Source organism: Camellia sinensis, chromosome 14 (genome assembly GCF_055761805.1).
Source record: "Camellia sinensis isolate YWXY chromosome 14, ASM5576180v1, whole genome shotgun sequence".
Classification (NCBI taxonomy): Eukaryota; Viridiplantae; Streptophyta; class Magnoliopsida; order Ericales; family Theaceae; genus Camellia; species Camellia sinensis.
In genome coordinates this window covers 15,238,237-15,262,174 of record NC_138974.1, presented here as the reverse complement: position 1 = coordinate 15,262,174, position 23,938 = coordinate 15,238,237, and the positions used below count along the sequence as shown (strand labels likewise).

Here is a 23,938-nt window from a genome sequence, read left to right as displayed (position 1 = left end):
GTGACGTACAGAACACCGAAATTGTGGTGTCAGGTATACTCCCTATATGTTCTCAAAATGCATGTGTATTGATCGATTTCGGTTCTATACATTCCTTCGTATCGCATGCTTTCTCTCAGAAATTAACTAGACCACTAGAACTTATGACATATGTGTTATCTGTTTCTACACCGTCTGGGGGTTCTATGTTATGTGCTTATGTTTATCCAGCATGCGACATTATGATTAGTGATATGACATTGTATGTTGACTTATTGCCCTTGAACATTGATACTTTTGATTGTATTCTGGGTATGGACTGGTTGACTAAATATTGTGGTACTATTGACTGTGCAAGTAAATCTGTTGTGTTTAGACCACCGGGTATGCCTGAATTTATTTTTACTGAAAATGGGGTAGTTCCTCCTCCATACCTAATTTCTGCCATGAAAGCTGTTAAATTACTTAGGAAGGGGTGTAGGGGTTACATGTGTTGTGTTTTGACTGAGATCTCTGATAAGACCAATGTGGAAACTATCCCTATTGCTTGTGAATTTCCCGATGTGTTTCCGGATGATTTGCCTGGGGACTTAGTTGATAGGGAGATTGAGTTCACTATAAAAGTAGCGCCGGGAACACAACCTATTTCTAAGACCCCTTACAAAATGTCAACCTCAGAACTGAAAGAATTGAAAACCCAACTTCAAGAGCAGTTAGATAAGAAATTCATTCGCCCGAGTACTTCACCTTAGGGCGCTTCAGTCTTATTTGTCAAAAAGAAAGATGGATCTTTGAGGTTATGTATAGACTACCAGGAATTAAACAAGGTAACTATCAAGAATAAATACCCTTTACCCCGAATAGATGACTTGTTTGATCAACTTCAGGGAGCCCAAGTCTTTTCCAAGATTGACCTTAGATCCGGGTATCACCAGTTGAAAGTTAAAGCAAAAGATGTGGAGAAAACCGCATTCAGGACTAGATACGGACACTATGAATTTTTAGTAATGCTTTTTGGGGTGACGAATGCACCTGCTGCCTTTATAGACCTTATGAACAGAGCGTTTAAATCATTTCTGGATGAATTTATTGTTGTGTTTATCGATGATATGTTGATTTATTCTAAGGACAGGAAAGATCATGAGAATCACTTGAGAATTGCTCTATAAACTTTGAGAGAAAAGAAGTTATACGCTAAACTATCCAAATGTGAGTTTTGGCTTGACAGTGTGGCATTTCTGGGACATGTAATCAACAAGGATGATATTTCTGTTGATCCTCAAAAAATTGAAGCCATTGTGGATTGGCCTAAACCGACGAATGTGACTGAGGTTAGAAATTTTTTGGGACTTGCAGGTTACTACGGGAGATTTGTAAAAGACTTTTCAAGACTTGCCATGCCATTGACCCAGTTAACCCAGAAAAATGTATCATTTGATCAGAATGAACAGCGAGAGTTAGCCTTTCAAGAGTTGAAGGCCAGATTAGTGACTGCATCAATTTTGACTCTGTCCATTGGTACCGATGGATTTCAGATTTACAGTGATGCTTCCTACAAGGGTTTGGGATGCGTGTTAATGCAAAATGGAAAAGTAATTGCTTATGCCTCTTGGCAACTCCGTCTACATGAAAGGAATTACCCAACACATGATCTTGAACTGGCAGCTATAGTGTTTGCCTTGAAAATTTGGCGACATTATCTGTATGGAGCTACATGTGAAGTGTATACTGATCATAAAAGCCTCAAATATTTCTTTACCCAAAAGGAATTGAACATGAGACAGAAGAGGAGATGGTTAGAGCTAATTAAAGATTATGACTTGCAGATTTTGTATTATCCAGGGAAAGCTAATACTGTGGCGGATACCTTGAGAAGGAAATCAATAGGGAATCTGTCGTGTTTGTTTACCAGCCAGAGAGAAATGTTATATGACTTGGAAAAGAATAAGATTGAGATTGTGATACGTGAACAGGGCAGAATACTAGCTGCCATTTCCGCTCAATCTGCAATCATTGAAGTAATTAAACAGAAACAACTTGAAGATGAATACTTGAGAAAGATTGTGGAAGAATTTGATTCAAAACTGAGGCCAGGGTGTAGACACCCCATTTTTGATCGACCTTAAGACTTAGACGTCATCGATTGAGCGCTTGATGATCGCACGTGTTTGTGCTCGTTTCGAGTTTTCGGCGAAGTGCCTTGCCTCCGGGCCTCTAAACTCTTTGTGTTTTGGCTCGGTTTGTGGACCAAGCCTTGTTGACCTTGCCTGGAGGGAGAGAGAGGTTTGTAGACCACTTTTTGTGGTCGTAGACCACTTTTCCCTCTTGTAGACTAGTTTCCGATTTTCAGAGCCTTTGGTCGCGCGCCTTGTCTCGAGACCTCTTATCGTTCTCCTCTTGGCTTGGTTTTTGGACCATACCTTGTTGCGTTGGTCTAGAGGGACACAGAGGTCTTGTAGACCACTTTTCGTAGTCGTAGACTACTTTTTCCTCTCGTAGACCACTTTTGCGCTCGTAGACTAGTTTTCGAGGCTTCCGGCTGCGCGCCTTGACCCGTGGACTCTTGTCTTGCATCCTTTTTGGTTTGTTTTTGGCACAAACCTTGTTTTCCTTCCTTGGAGGTTGGAATAGGGGTTGTAGACTAGTTTCTCTCCCTGAAAACCACTTTTCCTTCCTGACAGCCAGTTTTCTGGTCGGCCAACTGGTCTTGGTGGTCTTTGGACCACCAAAAGTGGTCGGCAGCCATGCCACCACTTTGCATTCTTTGTGCAGACCACCTCTCCCCCCTTGCCGACCACTTGGTCTTCTTGAAGACCACTTTTGGTGGTCAGCCGACAGTGCAAGTAGCTGGCCGACCACTTCAACTGGTCGGCAGCCTTCCTGCAGATATTTTCTTGCCAGTTGTGCCAGCTATTGGGCACAGAAAGCATCCTCCATACACGTGTATGGAGGGATTGCTTGGAGCTCCAAGCTTGTTCAACAAGCTTGAACTTTGTTTTTTCTATATAAGGGAGCCTCCTCCCTCTTGCCTTAGGTTCAAAAAAATTGCTTGGAGCTATACATACACTTCTATCTCTATATTGCTCCCTTTGTCTCATATTTGTGCTTGAAAGTGCCTTTATTTCACACTTTTGCACACAAACACATAGTGAAACACCTTCAATCTTGGACTGAGATTCTTGGAGGTTTGTTTAGAGCTCAAGGCTTGGTTTTTGCCTTAGAAGTTGCTGCCTTGCTTTGATTCTTCAAGGGTGAGTCTCTAATCCTCTTAAGGCCTTGTTGTAGTTGCTTACTAGGCCACCCTTGCATGCTTATTTTGGCTTGACTTTCTACTGCAAAAAGCTTCATTTTCAAGTGTTTGAAATATTTGTTTAAGGCTTCTTTGGTGTTGGAGGTGGTCTACTCCTTTACATGCCTTATTTTGCTTTGTTTTGAACCATCACTTTAGGCCCTTGAGATCATCTTCTCTTGGCCTTTTAGCCACTAAAATCCAACAGATTTTCAGTGGTAGAAATTGTGTTTTGAGGTCCCAAATAGGAGGGGGTCATCCCCTCTCCTTGTGTCTTGGTTACTTGCTTTGTTGGCCTCATGTTTGAGCATGTTTATCTAGTATATGTTGGCTCCATCTCAGCCTATTTTTGGCCTTATTTTAGTATGTCATACCTCTATTTTGGCTTAGTTTAGGCCACTCTTGCATGCTCTATACACTTGTAGTGTAATCCTTGCAAACTAGCCTTACATGCTCATGTTGATAGCTCACCTTTCTAGCATGTTTTGGCTCTATCTCAGCATGTTTTTGGTGTTGTTTTACCATGCCTTAGCTTCGTTTTGGTTTGGTTTGATAGCCTCTTGCATGCTCCTTGCACTTGTAGTGCATTTCCATTCACTAGCCTAACATGCATCATGCTTTGAACCATCCTTCTAGCATGCTTTTGGCTTTACTCCAGGAAGCTTTTCTTCATGTTTTGCCATGCTCTAGGTCTGATTTAAGTGTTTTGGGTCATGCATACCTTGCTTTGTATAGCCACAGTTCATTCTTGTTCACTAGCTTTGTGCTTTGAGTCCACTAGCATGCATTGCTTGGGCTATTCACATGATTTGGCATCATTTGATATGTGATTTCAGTGCATGTATTGTGGCCATGCCCTCACATCTTGCACTCATTCAATGCTTTAGAGGGTTGGTGCTTCATGCTTTAAAAATGAGCCATTGTGTATGCTATCTTGCCTAAGCTTTTGAGCTACCATTTCAGTGTGTTTTTGGTATTTTTTTTTCCCATGATACAACTCTGTTTTTGGTTGGTTAGAGTATCCCTCATTTGCTTCTTACACTTGTAGTGCAAGTCCTCTTTACTAGCCTTGCATGCCTAATGAGTGAGCTTGTTATTCTAGTATGTGTTGAGTTGGTATTAGCCCATTTTTGGTGTTAATTTGACATGCCATAACTCTGATTTTCATTGGTAAAGTCATCTCATTCTTGGTTTTGGTAGGTGTAGTGCAATCCTCCTTATTAACCTTGCATACTCCATGCTTCATGCCCTTCATGCTATCTTGTTTTGGCTATTCTCCGTGCATGTTTTAGCCTTGTTTTTCCATGCTCTAGGACTGTTATGGGTTATCTTGGCCATATGGTTCATGTATTGCATAGCTGTAGTGCAATTGGCCTCGCTAGCCTTGTGTTTTCATGCATCTAGCATGCTTCATTTGTGACATGTACATGATTTGGCAACATTTAACATGTTATTTCAGAGCATATAGCATTGTCATGTTCTCATTTCTTTTACTCTTTGAGTGCCTTTAAGGGTTATGCCTTTGTGCCTTGCTTATGGCCTAATGCGTATGCATGCATGCCTAGACTTTTGAGCTCCCATCTCAGCCTGTTTTGGCCTTTGTTTTGACCTAATTGAGCTCTGTCCATGATTGGTTCAATCATTTGTGCCATGTATTGCATGCCTCTTGTGTAGTCCCTCTTGGTGGCCTTGTGCCTTAGACCCTCTTGCATGCCATACTTGAGATGTTTGCTTGCCATGACATCATTTCACATGATATTTCAGTGCATATAGTGTTGTCACACTTCCATGTTTGTCACTTCTTGATCATGTTTGAGAGTTGTGTTTTTGTGCTAGTTGATGAGCCATTGCATGAACATGTATTTTCTTGCTTTCATGTCATCATTTCATAGCATTTTGGCCACTGTTTTGGGCATGATGGAGGTCTGTCCATATTCGGTTTAAGTCCATTGAGCATGTTGTTTGAATGTTGTTGTTCGCATTGTGTTTGCATACTTGTTACATTGCATGTTGTTTGCATGTGCATGCATTACATTTTGTTTGCATGCCATTAGCTTTGATAAGTTGATCATGTTGCATTGCATGTGTTTGGGTTGAGTGTTAATCCAAACACAACAAACGAGGGACGTTTCATACTTGAAGTGATGAAACGTGCCTCATTTCTCGGTCGCCGACCCTCTTGATCATGCATGATAGAGGTTAAGGCTCTTATGTGTTATTTGTGCATTCATTGACATTGAATTGTGCAAACTTGGCTTCTCGGCCAACGTGCATTGCGATGCTCGGTTGGTGGCCCGAGAGTCAAGAACTACACTCCATTGAACTTAAAAAATGATAGGGAGAGTGGTTGTGCACACATACCTTGCAAATATACTGTCGTGCCCCTTCTTGTTCTCTGTTACAGCAAACTGGAAGTGTGGCAGAATTCTGGTCGGCAGACCAGTAAAAGTGGCGGGCCAACCACTTTTTCTGGTCTGCAGCAAATGTAAGTGGTCTACAGGTGGTCTACACTACCAATAAATAGTCGCAATGCTCCTGGAGGTCTCTATGTTGGAGTAGAAGCTACTTGGAGCTTTGTGAAGTGCTTTGAAAACAAATGCAAACAGAGGCAAGTTGGGGCATAGCGATGGATTTCCGAACGAGGCAACCGAGCATACATGCGCTTCTCGCCCTGAGGCTCCTTTTAACTGCTTTGTTTGGCTAGCTTACACTTTGGTTCTGTACTTAAGTAGTTAATGCACTTAGCTATTCATTTGTGTTTCTAATTAGTTAACTTGTTAGTTAATTAGCTTCGTTTTGTAATAATTAGTTTAATTAGCTTAGATTAGCTAGTTAGCTTATTATTCGGACCCTCCGTCGAGAGGACACAAATGTTGTAATAAGTGTGCGTGCATGTGATGCATGTCTTCCAGCCCCCATTTCTTTCTCCCTTTTACTTATCAACTTTTGATGGTTAGTTTTAGGGCATGTTTCAATTAGCATCCTTATGCTAGCATGTTTGCATTCATTCATTCGTCTTGCATGTACCGAGCTCGGCGCATCATACAAACTGCATTGTATTTCAATACCAATTTGAATACATGTTATCTAAATTGCATTCACATGACATCTTAGAATAGCTGAGCCCATTGTAGTTGCATTTTTGCATGTGTTGCATTAGGCATTATTAACATAGCTAGGATCATGCATTGATTACTAACTAGCTTTTGTTTTGGCTCGGAGTACTAGGTAAGCTTTTATGCTTTAGCATACTGCATGAGATGTGTATGTTGCCATGTATAGCATGCTTGCTATGAGGCTATTTGCTTAACTGATATAACTGCATGAATGCCTGTGGATGAAGATTGGATTGGTTGAATTGGAACAATTCATCAAAATGCGAGTTTTAAGCCCACTTGAAGTGGCAAATCACCATGTTTTCTAAGCTCACTTGAGTGGAAAATCTGCGTCTTAGCCTACTTGGGAGTAACAACTTCAAACCATTTTCAAACAAACAAACATGAGATGTTTTGTTCCAATTTGAGTGATTTAGTCTATACTTGTATGCTGTGCGCATCACATAGTAAGCTAGCTAATAAATCGGAATAAGAACACATGTATTTTCAAAAACAACATATCATGTTAGTAAAGGCCGATCCTTTGATCGGGCGAGCGGGGGTGCTCATTGCGTGACCTTTTCCTTTCGTACCCAAGTTCCCGAGCCGAGGCAACTTTGGTGATGACAGACACATGGCCTTAGGCACGAGTCAGGGTTTTCTAAATTTTCCCATAATAAAATATTTATGTGGTGACTCTGAAATCTGGTAAAGCAGTCCATGTTTGGCGCTTTTTGATTAAAATTGATTTTCCAAAATGATTTGCCAGATTTGGACTCTTTGGTGATTTATCAGTCTCACATTGCACTTTGTGAGATTAGATTCAGAACCGTGACATGAGTCCAAACTGTAATAGCTAGAACCACGATTTGTGCCCTCGCGCGTGGAGCGGAGTTTCGGGCGGTCTATACAGGGTTTGTGTTTGGAAATAATGTATTGAAATTTTAGAATAGACTCTGTGTGCCCGATTCCTCTGAATTGAGAAAGCGTGTTATGTCCAAAGCTCACAGCACTAAGCTTGCCATACATCCGGGGAGCACGAAAATGTATCATGATTTGAGACAGAATTATTGGTGGCCTGGAATGAAAAAGAGTATTGCAGATTTTGTGGCTAGATGTCTATATTGCCAACAATTTAAAGCTGAACATTAACAGCTTGCTGGTTTACTACAGCCACTCCCAATACCGGAATGGAAATGGGAGCACATAACCACGAATTTCATTGTGGGATTGCCTCGCTCTTCCCGAGGTATGGATTCTATTTGGGTCATTGTGGATCATTTAACTAAGTCTGTTCATTTCCTACCTGTTAAATCTATTTACAATGCTGACAAATTGGCCAATATTTACATAAATGAGAATGTGAGATTGCATGGGGTGCCAGTATCTATTGTATCTGACATAGATTCAAAGTTCACATCAAGATTTTGGCAGAGTTTGCAACAGGCGTTAGGGACAAAACTGAGGTTGAGTAGCACCTATCACCCACAGACAGATGGTCAAACTGAACGAACTAATCTGACCTTGGAAGATATGCTCAGAATGTGTGTGTTAGATTTCCAAGGAAATTGAGAGACCTATCTGCCATTAGCTGAGTTTGTGTATAACAACAACTACCATTCAAGCATTGGAATTGCTCCCTATGAAGCTTTGTATGGAAGAAAATGCCGATCTCCGATATGTTGGGCTGAAGTAGGTGATAGACCCTTATTGGGGCCGAAACTTGTGCAGGAAACAACAGAGAAAGTGAAACTGATCCAACAACGTTTGAAAACTGCACAGAGTCGGCAAAAGAGTTATGTTGATGTCCGAAGAAGAGATAGAGAATACGAAGTTGGGGACCACGTGTTCATCAAAGTTACTCTTATGAAGGGTCAAACACGGTTTGGTGTTAAGGGCAAATTGGCGCCAAGGTATGTTGGGCCATATGAGATTCTTGAAAAGATCAACCCGGTAATGTATCAGGTAGCCTTACCTCCGGTTATGGAGCACATCCACAACGTTTTTCATGTCTCTATGCTTTGGGAGTATTTGAGAGATCCGCTGCATGTGATTGAGCCAACTTACGTTCTTTTGAAAAATGATTATACTTACGAAGAAAGACCTATTCAGATTGTGAACCGACGGATCAAAAGATTAAGGAACAAAGAAATACCACTGGTGAAAGTTGATTGGCAGAATCATGGGAGAACCTATGCAACCTGGGAAACAGAAGAAGATATGATGAAGAGATATCCGAATTTGTTTCCATTGGACCCAATGTTCTTCCAGAACGAAGGTAATTCGAGTTTGGAGGACCAAACTCTTTTAAGGGGGAGAAGACTGTAACAACCTCGACCCATGATTAATTGTACCTAATCAGTAATTAAGGGGGTGTTTATATCTGTTTAGTATGGAAAGATCTGTTCATATTTTAGTTTCGGTTTGTGAATTGAAGGCCTTATCGGCATCTGATTCTAAAATTGATTTGATATATGTCTTATGCGGGATTTATAGAATTTTATGGTAGGGTTAATCAAAATTCGATTTGGAACGATTAAATTAGATTTATTTAATGCACATTTAATTTATTTTGATTAATTGACACCAAGTGAGCTCTTAAACACTCCCTACATGTTCCACTTATCTCTTTCTTAAATTGTCAACATACTTTGAACTTCCTCTTACACACACAACCGTGGGGGAGAGAGAGAGAGAGAGAAGGAAATTGAGATCAAGCTTGAGGTTTGGAAGGAATTGCTAGGAGACTTGAGGAATTGCTCAAGAACATCCCTAAACATAAGGAATTGAGAGCCTTAATTAAGAATTTTAGTCTTTAGTTTTGTGAATTAGTTGATTAATGCATGAAATCAAGTGTGATAGGTAGATTAATATGAGAATTGAGCTAAGGAAAGAATTAAGAATGAGATTATGGTTACATGTGCATTTCATGAAGTTTTGAAAGCGTTTTTAAAGAATTTCCTCATGCATGTCTTGAATTCACCTTAATTTCGGGAAAACATTGAGTTTCATAATGTTTTGTAGCACTTGATCATGTTTTAAGAAACTTTGGTTCAAAGAATTGCATGCATGTCTTGTCTATGGATCATACATGAACCTTAAGTTAAATTGTGTACAATTGGCAAGTCATTGAGCCATGATTTCTTGAAATGATCTTTAATTTATGTTGTTTTAAGGGTCTTCATGAATTTTCTCAAGTTTTGGCCCAGAAAAATGAGGTTTGATGCTTAAAAGATTGAATTTGAACTTGAAGATCAAATCTGGAAATTCCAGAAATTTGATCCACGCTCGAGCGAGGGGCTTCACACTTAAGCAAGCACTCTGAGTACATGCACTCCCGCTCGAGCGACGTGAGTCACGCTCGAGCGTGAAATACATATACCCAAAAGTTCATACGTTTTACAGTCCGCTCGAGCGAGGTCTGAGACTCACGCTCGAGCGGAGATCGAGCGTCCGTCGAGCGTGAAAATCATGCAACCAGTACTTTTGTCAAAGTTTGCAGTCTGCTCGAGTGAGAAAAGCCATGCTCGAGCGAACCTTCACATTCTGATGTCTGCTCGAGCGGGGGAAACCACGCTCGAGCATGGACCCTATTTTCAGTAAGTTTTGGAAAAGGTTTTCAGGTGCATTTTTGCATCCTCATTCCATCCTATGCATTCCTAGGCCATGATTAAGACTTCATATTGAGGTTAAGGACTAGAAACACGCCAAGAACAAATAAAGGAAAATATGAATAATTTGAACATGTGTTTCAAGTGTGTATTTGTATGTATGTTCGTGTAGGTCGCGTGCCTCGAACCATTTGATTAATTTGCTCTGTTTGTCTGCACCCAAAGCCAACTGTGAGTAATAACTTTGTAAAGCTATGTTCAATTATAAGTATTTTCTAAATGATATAAGATGATCTGTTCCTGAAATATTATTTTCTGTATGAATAAATGGTTCTCCAATGGTTCTGAAATGTATTCGTGACATTCTTAGCTTCAAATGATATTCGTTATCTGTTCCATTACGTCCCAATTATGGGTCAACTGTCCGTCTCATGAGCCAACTGTTATGGATCCTTATGTATACGTCCCAATTATGGGCCAACTGTACGTCTCATGAGCCAACTGTATCGTCTCCGTGCACGTGAGTCAACTGTATGCCTTTATGGCCGTCCCTTAATGGGTCAACTATTTCTGCTAGTGCTAATGAATGTACCACATATGGTTAATTGCAAAATCTGATTATGAATATGATTCCGATTTTGTGTCTGTAATTCTGTAACTATTATGGGCAACATTCATTAAACCCTTTACTTTGATATTATTCACTAGGCCTCAGCTCATTATCTATATTATGTATGTAGGTGTGCAAGTACGTGATCAGGCCCAGGACTGACGGCCTAAGTTCTGTTTTTGTCAGCCAACCCTTGCGCCTCCCGAGGAGGTTCCGGACGAAGTCAAGTTTTTGTGGCTGTTTTTGTATTCTTAATAGACTATGTTGTTTGTCAAGTTAGTAGGCGAGATTTTTTATCATGTACGCTTATATGTAATATGTAAATGTTATATCCTGACCTCGCCAGAGAGTCTATGAAACTTTTGTTCTATTCTGTCCCATGTAAGTCATCACAGCTCTTTGGACTTTGTATGTTTGTATATTGCTTCCGCAGCCCCTAGCTATGAGTTAATCTGTCAAGAGGCATTTGGTAATCCTAGGATTACTGGCCGGTTACGATGCTAAACCCATAGGGATGGGTTTGGGTCGTGACAGGGCCAGACTCACCCGATGGAATGTAGGTTGAAAAAAATGGATCTTTAACTGCCTACAATGCGATCTGCGATTTATGCCGTTGGATCAATTGAGTATGTAAGTGAGTGCGTTCGGTTGTGCATATTGGGATTTTATTTAAAAAATAATAAAATTGAACTATTCATTAAGCTCAATAATTTGTAACTCATTCAAACTCATTCGATTATCAAACAAGTCAAACTTGCACTTTACTCTCAAGCAAATTTTATTTACCAATTTACAAATAATTAATGTCTTATCTATTTATATTAGTACATTTTTTATTATTTAATTTCTTTTTATTGAGAAGTTATTTAGAGCTTGTTTAGAAATTGACTATTTTAGTAATTTTTTATGAAAAATGTACACAAAAAAAATAGAGATAATAATTTGACAACTTCTTAAACAATGGCCTCAATGGTTTTGGGACATGGTCAAGTGGAGTCTAGAGGCATTGTGATTAGGGGTAGTCACAGGCCGGTTTTGGCAGGGTCGGATTGTGAGTTGGACTCACCCAATGGAATGCAAGTTTAAAAAATGGACCCTCAACTGTCCACAATGCGATTTGCAGTTTGTGCAAATAGGTCAATCGAATGTGTGGGTGAGTGCGTTGGGTTATGCAAATTCAGATTTTATTTTTAAAAAAATTGAGTTATTCATTAGGCTCAATAATTTGTAACTCATTCAAATTCATTTGATTACAAAACAAGTGAAACTTGAGTTTTATTTTCAAGCAATTTTTATTTGCAAATTTACAAATAATTAATGCATTATCTATTTATATTAGTTACATTTTTTATTATTTAAACTTTTTTTTATTGAGAAGTTACTTAGAGCTTAGTAATTTTTAATTTTTTTTACTAAAAAATATACTTAAAAAAATAGATATAATAATTTGATAAGTGGTGATACTTTTTGACTAAAAACATATGCTCCTAAACAAAGGCCTCAATAGTTTTGGGACGTAGTCAAGTGGAGTCTTAGAGACATTGTGATTAGGGGTGGTAAGAGTCGGTTTTGGCCAGTTCGAATTGCAGGTTAAACTCACTTGACGGAATGCAGGTTGAAAAAAAAATGGACCCTTAATTGTCCACAATGCGATTTGCGGTTTGTGCAAGTGGATCAATCGAGTGCGTGCGTGAGTGCTTTCGGATATGCAGATTGGGATTTTATTATAAAAAAAATTGGATAAATTACAAATACACCCTCTGAGATTTTTTTAAAATATTAATTGCCCCTGTGGTTTGGAAAATTACAAATACCTCCCTGTCAGAATTTTTTATTTAACAAAATTAATTGAAAAAGTAAAATTTCTAAACGTTTACCTATACCGTAATAAAATTATCTAAATTATTAATTGAAATAAAATTTTAATGTTATTGAAAACTGTTAATTAACTTAATGATTAATAAAATGATCTATTTGTTATGAAATTAGAAACCTTATGAGGCATAATGTAATCTCTAAAATCACAGAGGGTAATTTGTAATTTAAGTAAATTTTAGGGTGTGTGTTTGTAATTTACCCTAAAAAAATTGAGCTATTCATTAAGCTCAATAATTTGTAACTCATTCAAATTCGTTCGATTACCAAACAAGTCAAACTTGCATTTTATGCTCAAGCAATTTTTATTTGCAAATTTACAAATAATTAATGCATTGTCTATTTACAAATAATTAATGCATTATCTATTTCTGTGTAGACACTTAAATTTTCACATGTCTTGATCATCGTCTGATTAATCAAGGAAAATAAATTTTCTTTGATTGATCAGAATTAAGATGGTCAAAATTTTCAAATGGGTATGGGTCTTACTAAAATTATAGATCTTAACTCATTTTAAATTATGGGTCATGCCAAAAGAAATTATTTTGACAATTGGGTCAACCCAAAAGTGTCAACCCAATTGGGTCAACCCATTTTAAATTTAAATGCAAATCATGTCCATAAATCAAGAAGTAAATTTCTTGTTTTTTGAAAATTGGAGTCAATTTTGGAGTTTCCAAAATTAATCCTCTCCTCCTAAGCCTATAAATAGAGGCTCTCATCAGAGGAAAAGGGACACATTTTTTGGCTAATAGTCTTGCAAGCTCCTAAGCAATCTTGAGACTCTACCAAATTTTCTTCTTAAAATTCTCTCTAAAATTCCTCAAATTCAAAAGAAAGGATTATTAAGCACTCCATACTTGTGCCAATCCTTTCAAGTTACAAACACAAATTTGGTCTCTCTTTTCAAGGAGATCATTTCAAGACTCGTTCGAGATCAAGCCGTTCAAGCCTGAGATCAAACCTTTCTTCTCTAAGTTTCTCTATTCGAAGACTTAAAGAAATTCATCAACTTGTCTAGTTCAACAACAAGCTTTTACAGTCGTTGAATTATGCCCATTTTGGAGATCGAATCAGAGGATTTATTCTTTTATAATAGAGCAAACCACAGAGGATTGTACCCATTTGTTATAATCAAATAAAATTAATTATTTGTGCATTTATTTCGCGTCTTAATTGCAGGATACGAAATTTGTGTTTACAAATTTTGGCACGCCTAGTGGGACTTCTCTGCCTCTCATTTCTTTCTTTTAAAGCATCTTCCTGGAGTCTTGTTTGATCAAACATAATGGCTTCAAAGAAAGTTCAAATTGCTCCGATCAATAAGAACGCCAGCAAGAATGCCGCTGTCATGACCAGCAACAACAACACTTCTATGGGTCCGATCACCCATAGCAAGGCCAAGGCAACCATTGCTCTCGCCACTCATGTGGTCATGCCGATCGCCAATGCAACAAAGCAAGCGCAAGGCAAGTCTCACAAATCTATCATAGTATCCACATCTGGGGCTAAGCAAAAGGAAGTGAGGGAATGGAATAAGTCCATTTTTGTCTCAAAGGTTTCTCTACCAAAAGGTTTCTCTCCACACCCAACACCCGTAGCTTCTAATGCAAACTCAAGTACAGGCTCACACTCAGGATCATCTCCTAGTAGTCCTTAATGTTCAATTTCGTCGAATCACTTAGATTTGTCTCGCTTGGTGGCTATGCAAGTCATGACCACTGGCACCACTTTAGTGGAAGAACAATTGGCGACCATGGCTCGTGCCATTGACAAGCTCACCAAAACTATGGAAGAGAAAGATCTTCAGATTGCCACCTTGATGAACAAGTTAGAAGCACAAAATGCTGATGAGGCAAGTCAAGACAAGTCTCATCAACCTGACTTTACACCACAAGGCACGTTTGTTGAGAAGGTGAACCCTGCATAGAAGTCCAAGCAAGTTGTTGGTGAGGAAACTTGCCATACATCTGTTATAATGCAAGCGATTGGCACAAGTAGTCAACCAGCATCCATTGTTTCTTTGTCTGTTCAACAACTCTATTACCCAAAAGACAACCTAAGAAGGGGATGAATTAGGTTTTTACAATTAAAAATTAATAATACCCTAATAAAAATTATGATTATCACAATAGATAAATATAGTTAATGAAATAAAAATAATTAAAATAAGTGTTCTAACAACTATGTCAGTTAATGATTTTAGCACAGTGAAAATGTGAAATATAGCTACAGCAATTTAAATAAAATAAAGAGATAAGGGAGAGAGAGGCAAACAAATTTATAGTGGTTCGGCTTCAACTCGGCTTACGTCCACTCCTCAAGCTTCACTTGAGATTTTCCACTATGCTCTAGCTTCACGGGGATGCTAGCAACCTCTTTACAAATGGAGCAATCCTCTGCGGATTTTACATAAACTTTTAAGTCAAGAACACTAAGTGTACTACACTCTTACAAGGTTAAAAAGAAAGTGTTTTTGCTTTCGCAGAAAGCTACAAGAATTATCTCTCAAAGATAGATATAAAAATAAAGCTCTGGTTTTTCTGTAAACCTCACACAGGAAAGATGGGCTTAAAGCTATACGTCTCAGTGTATAATTTCTGAAAGAGGATATAAACAAAAATTGAAGAATACTCCTTAGAGAATTTTTCAGAGAATAAATGTGAGTGATTATAGATCAAAGAATATTTTCTGATTTTTGTAACTTGTTTACATTAGAGGCTTTGGTATATATAATGAAACTTATAGCCGTTTATAACCGTTGTATACATTTGAATTTATAGTCATTTATAGCCGTTGTACTCCATCATTACTAATTTGAATATCTTCCACTCCATCATTACAAATTTGAATATCTTCCACTTGAACCTTTTGAACTGTTGCTGTGCTTGGCTGTTTGAACCTCTGTTTTAGGCTGTTTGAACTTCTGATTTAATCAAATATTAAATACATTCTAACAACATTTAGGATAAAGGTTTAGGTGAAAAATAATGGGACAAAATAAATTTTGATTCTATTTTTCTCTTTCAAATAAATCATCAAAATAAATTTTGGATTCTATTTTTCTCTTTCAAATAAATCATCAAAATAAATTTTGATTCTATTTTCCTTTTTCAAATAAATTAAATTAAATTAAAATATAATTAAATAAATCATCAAAATAAATTTTGGATTCTATTTTTCTCTTTCAAATAAATTAAAACATAATTAAATAAATCATCAAAATAAATAAGTCTAACAATCTTTCCCTTTTTTATGATGGCACACAATGATGTTTTGATTTGATTTGGGAGTAAGAAAAGCTCCCTCTCAAGTCGTGTTCCCTGAATTCATTTCTAAACACATAGGTTAGCACATGTATAATAAATAAGCTTTAATTAAAGACATGATATGAGACTAAGATATCAAACAATAAATACATAATCATCAGATTAGTTCTCAAATAATACCATAATTTGAAAATAATACCATAATACATAACATTATATAATTTTTCCCCCTGTGACATTATCAAAAAGAAATCATGAGTCAGAATCTGGAGGAGAATGAGGAAAATGATAGTGATAAATGGCATCAAAAAATAGATAATCAATATATATATATATATATATTACATAACTATACAATATATATACATATATGCATATACATACAACTCTCTCGCGTCTCTCTCGTTTTTCGCAAAACGTAGTTGCCACGCGGCCTGGCTTTTGCTTCATTGGCTGACAAAAGCAGCTCTCCTCGATTGCCGCTCGCCTCGGCTATCTCTCCCTTCTTGTCTTCTTCTCTCCAGCCTCTTCTCTGCAGTCTTCTTCTTAATCACACTCATCTGCTTCTTCTTCTTCACCTCATTCTCTTCTATCTCTTTTGTTATCACTCTCTTCGATCCTCTTCTTCCTCGAGAGACAGAACAGAGAGACTGAGCAGAGCAGAAAGGCTGCCAAAAACGACACTCCTTTCGATTATATCTCTCTCCTACTACATGGCCTCGTCCCGTCCCTTTACTCTCTTTCCGAACCTGAATGATCCTGTAAGCGTTGTTGGGCCGAGTGCCCCGGCTTCTACTCTTCCCAACCTTCCTATGATGTCGATTGAGCAAATAATGGCAGATCAATTAGACATTGAAGCCAATCATTTCACACTGACATCCTGTATGGAGACGGTGACTGTAGTCACAAAATTGGCTCACCAACTACAGAACAGGATGAGTGAACTCTATCAGGTCAATGCCCAACTCTCTCTGTTTCAGCACATGTATAAGGATGCGCGAGCAGAGATAGGCGCAATAAAGGCCGAAAATAAAGAGCTTAAATGGAAGACCACCTCCATGGCCCGATTGGGAGCAACGTCATTCTTGGTTTTTGATAGTCAGTAGGGAGTCGTCGCTCTCGACGAAAGCACCAGGGTAGGGGCGTCAAGGGTCACCCAAGGTGATAAAAAGAAGAAGAAAACGATGGAAGAGGCGAGTAAGTAAGATCGGCGTATGGCCCGAAAAAAATGAAAGGTGTTGTTTTTTTTTTTATGTTTATTTTGATCGGTGTGTGGTCGTAAAAAAAATGAAGGGTGTTTTTTTTTAATGTAAATATTTGTATTTTGATTTGCTTTTGTTTTTATATTTAAATACTGAAAAATGAAATTAAAAAGCAAAAAAAAAAAAAAGCCCAAACAAAAAATAATAATGAGAAAAAATTAAAATAAAAGAAATTAAGCCTAATAGTAAAATAAAAAAACTAAAATAAAATAATACCAGCAGAAATTAAACTTAATGAGACGTTGGTGTTGTTGGAATGGTAATGTAAAAAAACACCATGAGAGTTTAAAAAAATAAATGTATGCAAAGTTAATTTTACCTCAAGATGCAGAACCAAAAAAAAAAAAAATTTACACAGTTGAGAATAGCAAACTGTTAAGGAGAATAAATATATGAAGGACTTGAGAGCATTCAACTAATATAAATGTTTCCATATCAATGTAGCAATACACATATATCATTTTAACAAAAATTCAAGTTTCACAGTCATAGCAAACCTTTTTAAGTAGAAATCGACATTCCAAGCTCGCTACGAATAAAATTGAAGCGATCCTCGTTTAGGGGTTTTGTGAAAATATCCGCCAATTGCTTGTCGGTGTTTACAAATTCAAGTACAATATCCCCTTTTTAACATGATCTTTTAAAAAATGATGTCGAATTTCAATATATTTTGTTCGTGAGTGTTGAACCAGATTTTTGCTTAAATTGATGGTACTAGTATTATCATATTTAATAGAGATATGATCATAATGCAAATCAAAATCCTCCAATTATTGTTTCATCCAAAGTATTTGGGCACAACAACTTCCGGAAGCTCTATATATGCTTCGGCCGTTGATAAAGCAACATAATTTTGCTTTTTGCTAAACCAAGATACTAATGAGTTACCAAGAAAGTGACAAGTGCCACTGGTGCTTTTTCTATCAAGTTTGCATCCGGCAAAGTCGGTATCCGAGTAACTAATTAAATCAAATGCAACACCTTTAGGATAAAACAGTCCCAAATTTTGAGTACCAACAAGATATCTAAAAATTGCTTTAACAGCACTAAGATGTGATTTCTTAGGATTTGATTGATATCTAGCACACATACAAACACTAAACATAATATCGAGTCTACTTGCAGTTAAATAAAGAAGTAAGCCGATCATACCTCGATATTTTGTTTGATCAATGGACTTACATTTTTCATCCTTGTCTAGCTTAATGGATATGCTCATAGGTGTTCCAGCTATTTTTGAGTCATACATACCAACCCTTTTTAGTAGTTATTTTGTGTACTTAGCTTGGTTGATAAAAATTCCTTCCTTACATTGTTTGATTTGAAGCCCAAGGAAATAATTTAGCTCTCTCATCATGCTCATCTCAAACTCACCTTGCATACACTTAGCAAATTCCTTACAGAAGGTTTTATTAGTAGCACCAAATATAATGTCATCCATATATATTTGCACAATAAGTAAATCATCATTTTTAGTTTTAACAAAAAGTTTTGTGTCAATCGTTCCTCTAGAAAAATTATTTTTAATCAAAAATTTACTTAATTGTTCATACCATGCATGAGGTGCTTGTTTCAAACCATATAAAACTTTTGATAGTTTAAAAATATGATTTGGAAAAGCATGATCTTCAAAACCTGGGGGTTGTTTAACATAAACTTCCTCATTTATAAAACCATTAAGAAAGACACTTTTTACATCCATTTGATAAAGTTTGAAATCTCTAAAACATGCAAATGCAAGTAACATGCGAATGGCTTTTAATCTAGCAATTGGAGCAAAGGTTTCATCGAAATCAATACCTTCTTCTTGATTGTATCCTTGTGCAACAAGTCTAACCTTGTTTCTTATAATTGTGCCGGATTCATCAAGCTTGTTTCGAAAGATCCATTTGATACCGATAATGGTATGATCTTTAGGTTTTAGCACAAGTTCCCACACTTTGTTTCTCTCAAATTGGTTAAGCTCTTCATGCATAGCTATCCTCTAATGTTCATCGAATTCGGCTTCTTGAAAGTTTTTAGGCTCAATCTGTGAGAGAAAAGCCAAGTTATTACAAATGTTTCTAAGTGAAGAGTGAGTTTCAATACCTTTTGTAGGGTCACCTAGGATTAAATCCTTAGGATGATTATGAACAAACTTCCATTCTCTTGGCAAATCATCATTGTTTCCTCCTTTTTCTTAAGGTGGGAGAATAGGTTGTTCAATCTCTTTGTTCAACTTACATGGTTGGTTCTTTTCTTTGTAGATACTTGAATCTTTCACATTTGGTTCCAAATCTATATTATCACTAACAATTTGCTTTTGAGCAGAGATGTTAGTTTCATCAAATGCCACATGTATAGATTCTTCCGCAACAAGAGTTCTTTTATTAAAAACACGATAAGCTTTGCTAGTTAAGGAATAGCCAAGAAAAATTGCTTCATCAGATTTTGAATCAAATTTACCTAAGTTATCCTTACCATTATTATGCACAAAACATTTACAACAAAAAACATGCAAGTGACTAATGTTGGGCTTTCTATCATGCCAAAGTTCATAAGGAGTCTTTTTGAGAATAAATCTAATTAATGCACGATTTAAAATATAGCATGTGGTGTGAACGGCTTTGGCCCAAAAATATTTAGGAAGATTATTTTCACAAAGCATTGTTTTACTCATCTCTTCTAAAGTTCTATTCTTCCTTTCTACTACACCATTTTATTGAGGGGTTCTAGGTGCTGAAAAATTATGTCCAATACCATGCTCATCACAAAACAATTCAAATTTCTCATTTTCAAGTTCTCTACCATGGTCGGTTCGAATATTAGTAATAAGAAAGCCTTTTTCATTTTGAATTCTACGACAGAGTTTTGTGAAAGAAGAAAAGGTTTTATCTTTGTGTGCTAAAAACATAACCCATGTAAATCTTGAATAATTATCAACAATAACAAGACAATAACGTTTACCACCTAGACTAGATGTCCTTGAGGGACCAAATAAATCCATATGCAATAGTTGTAAAGGTCTAGTTGTGGAAATATGAGATTTTGTTTTAAATGATGTTTTAGTTTGTTTTCCTTGTTGATAAGCACTACAAAGATGATCTTTTTCAAATTTAATTTTTGGAAGTCCAATGACCAAATCGTTTCTCAAAAGTTTAGCAATTAAATCCATATGAGCATGACCAAGTCTTCTATGCCATAACCAACTATTTTCATTATTAACATATAAACATTTAACATCACTAGCATAGAGATCATTAAGATGAAAAACATAAACATTATCATGGCGATTACCAACGAATAAAGCTTTATTATCATTTGTGCTTTCAATTGTGCAATGTGATTTATCAAAAATAACTCGATTACCTTTATCACATAATTGATTAATACTAAATAGGTTATGCTTAAGTCTATTAACAAGTAAAACATTTTCAATAGAAGGGTTAGGAGAAATATCGATGCTACCAACACCGATGATTTTTCCTTTCTTGTTGTCTCTAAAAGTAACAAATCCTCCATCTTTCGATGATAGTTTAGTACAGAATGATTTATTTCCGGTCATGTGTCTGGAACATCCACTATCAAGGTACCACTTTCCTTCTTTAGCTTTGGACTTAAAACAAACCTACAAGATGACAATCAAGTGTTGGTTTTTGGTACCCATAGTTTCTTGAGTCCTTCTTGGTTAGTTTTGTTAGATCCCTTAACAATCCAAATCTTTTTAATTCCCATGTTTATATTATTTTTAAATGGACAAGAAGATATATAATGGCCTTTCTTTCTACAATAATGACAAGTAATATGAGGACGAGTCATGAGAGGTGCCTTTTTCAAAAATTGTATTGAGATTCTTTTATTTTTTAATAGAGTCATATCCAATGCCCGCCTTATCAAAAACACATTTTGATTTCCAAGAAGCATGTTAAGATTGTCTCTACCTTTTACAAAATTTTCAAGTGTTTTTGTTAAATCATTAGCATTGTTTTGTAAAGTAGTTTTCTCATTAGAGATGGTGTCAAAATCATTTTTCAAAACAATTTTTTCTTTCTTTAATTCTTCTACATTAATAGATAAAGATGCAACAGATTTCTTCAACACATTATTTTTGGCACAAACTTTTCTAAATTCATCTTGTAGTTCATGGAATGCACTTTCAAGTTCTTCATAAAGAGTAGTTACCTCATCTTGAGCAGAGTCTTCATCTTCAAGAGCCATGAGACATAAGTTGGCTACTTCATTTTCAATTTTATCACTTAAGCTTTCATCTTCACTTTCTCCCCAAGCTGCTACCATGGCCTTTTTGTTTCTTTTGTAGTCTTTTCCATGATTTTTCAATTTTGGACAATCCATCTTCATATGTCCAAGATTTTTGCACTCATAGCAAATTATAGGCTCTTTTTTGTTATCTTTGTTGTACTCTTTCTTGAAAGGTCTTCTTCCTCCATAATTGTTTTTCTTGAAGTGCTTTTTTAGATTTCTACTAAACATGGCATAGCTCTCATCCTCACTAAAGTTTTCATGTTCTTCTTCATTTGATGAGGTTTTGAATGCAATTTCACCTTCTTTTTTTTTTTTGTTTTCAACATCCTCATGTCCTTTCATGGTGATCTCATAAGTCATGAGGGAACCCATAAGCTCATCCAATCCAAGTGTGGAGAGATTTTTGGCTTCTATAATGGACGTGACCTTTGCTTCCCAATTCTTTGGTAAACACTTAAGAATTTTTCTTACCAACTCACTTTTAGTATAAGTTTTGCCAAGAGATTTCAAAGAGTTTACAATTTCAACAAATCTAGTAAACATACTTGAAATAGATTCATCAGAGTTCATTTTAAACAATTCATAACCATGAACAAGCATATCAATACGAAATTCCTTCACTTGGTTTGTACCTTCATACGTTACCTCAAGTTTATCCCAAATTTCTTTTGTCGAATCACAACTTGAAATTCTATTATACTCCTTAGAGTCTAATCCACAAACGAGGGTGAGTTTGGCTTTAGCATTGTCTTGCAATAATTTATGATCTCTCTCATCACATTCATCTTCAGTTTTAGGTACACTAATATTGTCTACTAATTTGGTAGGAATTTTTGGACCTTTGGTGGCAATAATCTACATGGCATAATCAGTGGCTTGTGAGTATAGAGTTATCTTATCCTTTTAATAACTATAGTTATTTCCGTCAAACAATGGCGGCCTATTTGTGGCTTGTCCTTCAGCTAAGGTTGTCATGAATCGAAACTCCTAGATGGTTAAATCTAAAACAAGAGTCTAGGCTCTGATACCAATTGTTACCCAAAAGACAACCTAAGAGGGGGATGAATTAGGTTTTTACAATTAAAAATTAACAATACCCTAATAAAAATTATGACTAGCACAATAGATAAATATAGTTAATGAAATAAAAATAATTAAAACAAGTGTTCTAACAACTATGTCAGTTAATGATTTTAGCACAGTGAAAATGTGAAATATAGCTACAGCAATTAAATAAAATAAAGAGATAAGGGAGAGAGAAGCAAACAAATTTCTAGTAGTTCGGTTTCAACTCGGCCTACGTCCACTCCTCAAGCTTCACTTGAGATTTTCCACTATGCTCTAGCTTCATGGGGGTGCTAGCAACCTCTTTACAAATAGAGCAATCCTCCACGGATTTTACACAAACTTTCTAAGTCAAGAACACTGAGTGTACTACACTCTTACAAGGTTGAAAAGAAAGTATTTTTGCTTTCACAGAAAGCTACAAGAATTATCTCTCAAAGATAGATATAAAAATGAAGCTCTGGTTTTTCTGTAAACCTCACACAGAAAAGATGGGTTTAAAGCTATACGTCTCAGTGTATAATTTCTGAAAGAGAATGTAAACAAAAATTGAAGAACACTCCTCAGAGAATTTTTCAGAGAATAGATGTGAGTGATTATAGATCAAAGAATATTTTCTGATTTTTGTAACTTGTTTACATTAGAGGTTTTGGTATATATAATGAAACTTATAGCCGTTTATAGCCGTTGTATTCATTTGAATTTATAGCCGTTTATAGCTGTTGTACTCTATCATTACTAATTTGAATATCTTCCACTCCATCATTACAAATTTGAATATCTTACACTTAAACCTTTTTAACCTTTTGAACTGTTGCTGTGTTGGGCTGTTTGAACCTCTGTTTTGGGCTGTTTGAACTCCTGATTTAATTAAACATTAAATATATTCTAACAATATTTCGAATAAAGGTTTAGGTGAAAAATAATAGGACAAAATAAATTTTGATTCTATTTTTCTCTTTCAAATAAATCATCAAAATAAATTTTGATTCTATTTTTCTTTTTCAAATAAATTAAAATATAATTAAATAAATCATCAAAATAAATTTTGAATTCTATTTTTTTCTTTCAAATAAATTAAAACATAATTAAATAAGTCATCAAAATAAATAAGTCTAACAAACTCCAAGACATGATTACAAATACCATCTGAGCACAATACGATGGGCCCTTGTAACGCGCTTTCGTGTACTCTATGCCTTACACAAAGAGGATAGACATTCTCAAAATGTCTAGTGCATACCAACCTGCCAAGTTCTAACTGTTCGACGGAAAAGGTAATCCTAAACAGCATATCGCTCACTTTGTTGAAACTTGCAACAATGCTGGGACAGACGGAGATCTACTTGTCAAACAATTTGTTCGTTCACTCAAAGGAAATGTCTTTGATCGGTATACTGATTTGGAGGCTGAGTCAATCGACAGTTGGGAGCAAATAGAACGTAAATTCCTGAATCGTTTCTATAGCACCTGTTGTATGGTAAGCATGATGGAATTAACCAATGCCAAGCAATGGAAAGATAAGCCTGTGGTAGACTACATTAACTGTTGGCGTGCTCTAAGTCTAGATTGCAAAGACTGACTCTCTGAGATCTAAGCTGTGGAGATGTGCATGCAAAACATGCACTGGAGACTCTT

General features: G+C 36.4%; 1 protein-coding gene across 1 annotated transcript; it reads left to right on the top strand.

The window, feature by feature from the left end:
- Positions 1-425: 425 nt before the first annotated feature.
- On the top strand, positions 426-9,550 carry LOC145806815 (uncharacterized). The gene is made up of 4 exons (XM_082904636.1): positions 426-717; positions 1,822-1,997; positions 8,146-8,641; positions 9,540-9,550. The coding sequence occupies exons 1-4, from the start codon at positions 426-428 to the stop codon at positions 9,548-9,550; spliced, it is 975 nt and encodes a 324-aa protein (XP_082760762.1).
- Positions 9,551-23,938: the final 14,388 nt, after the last annotated feature.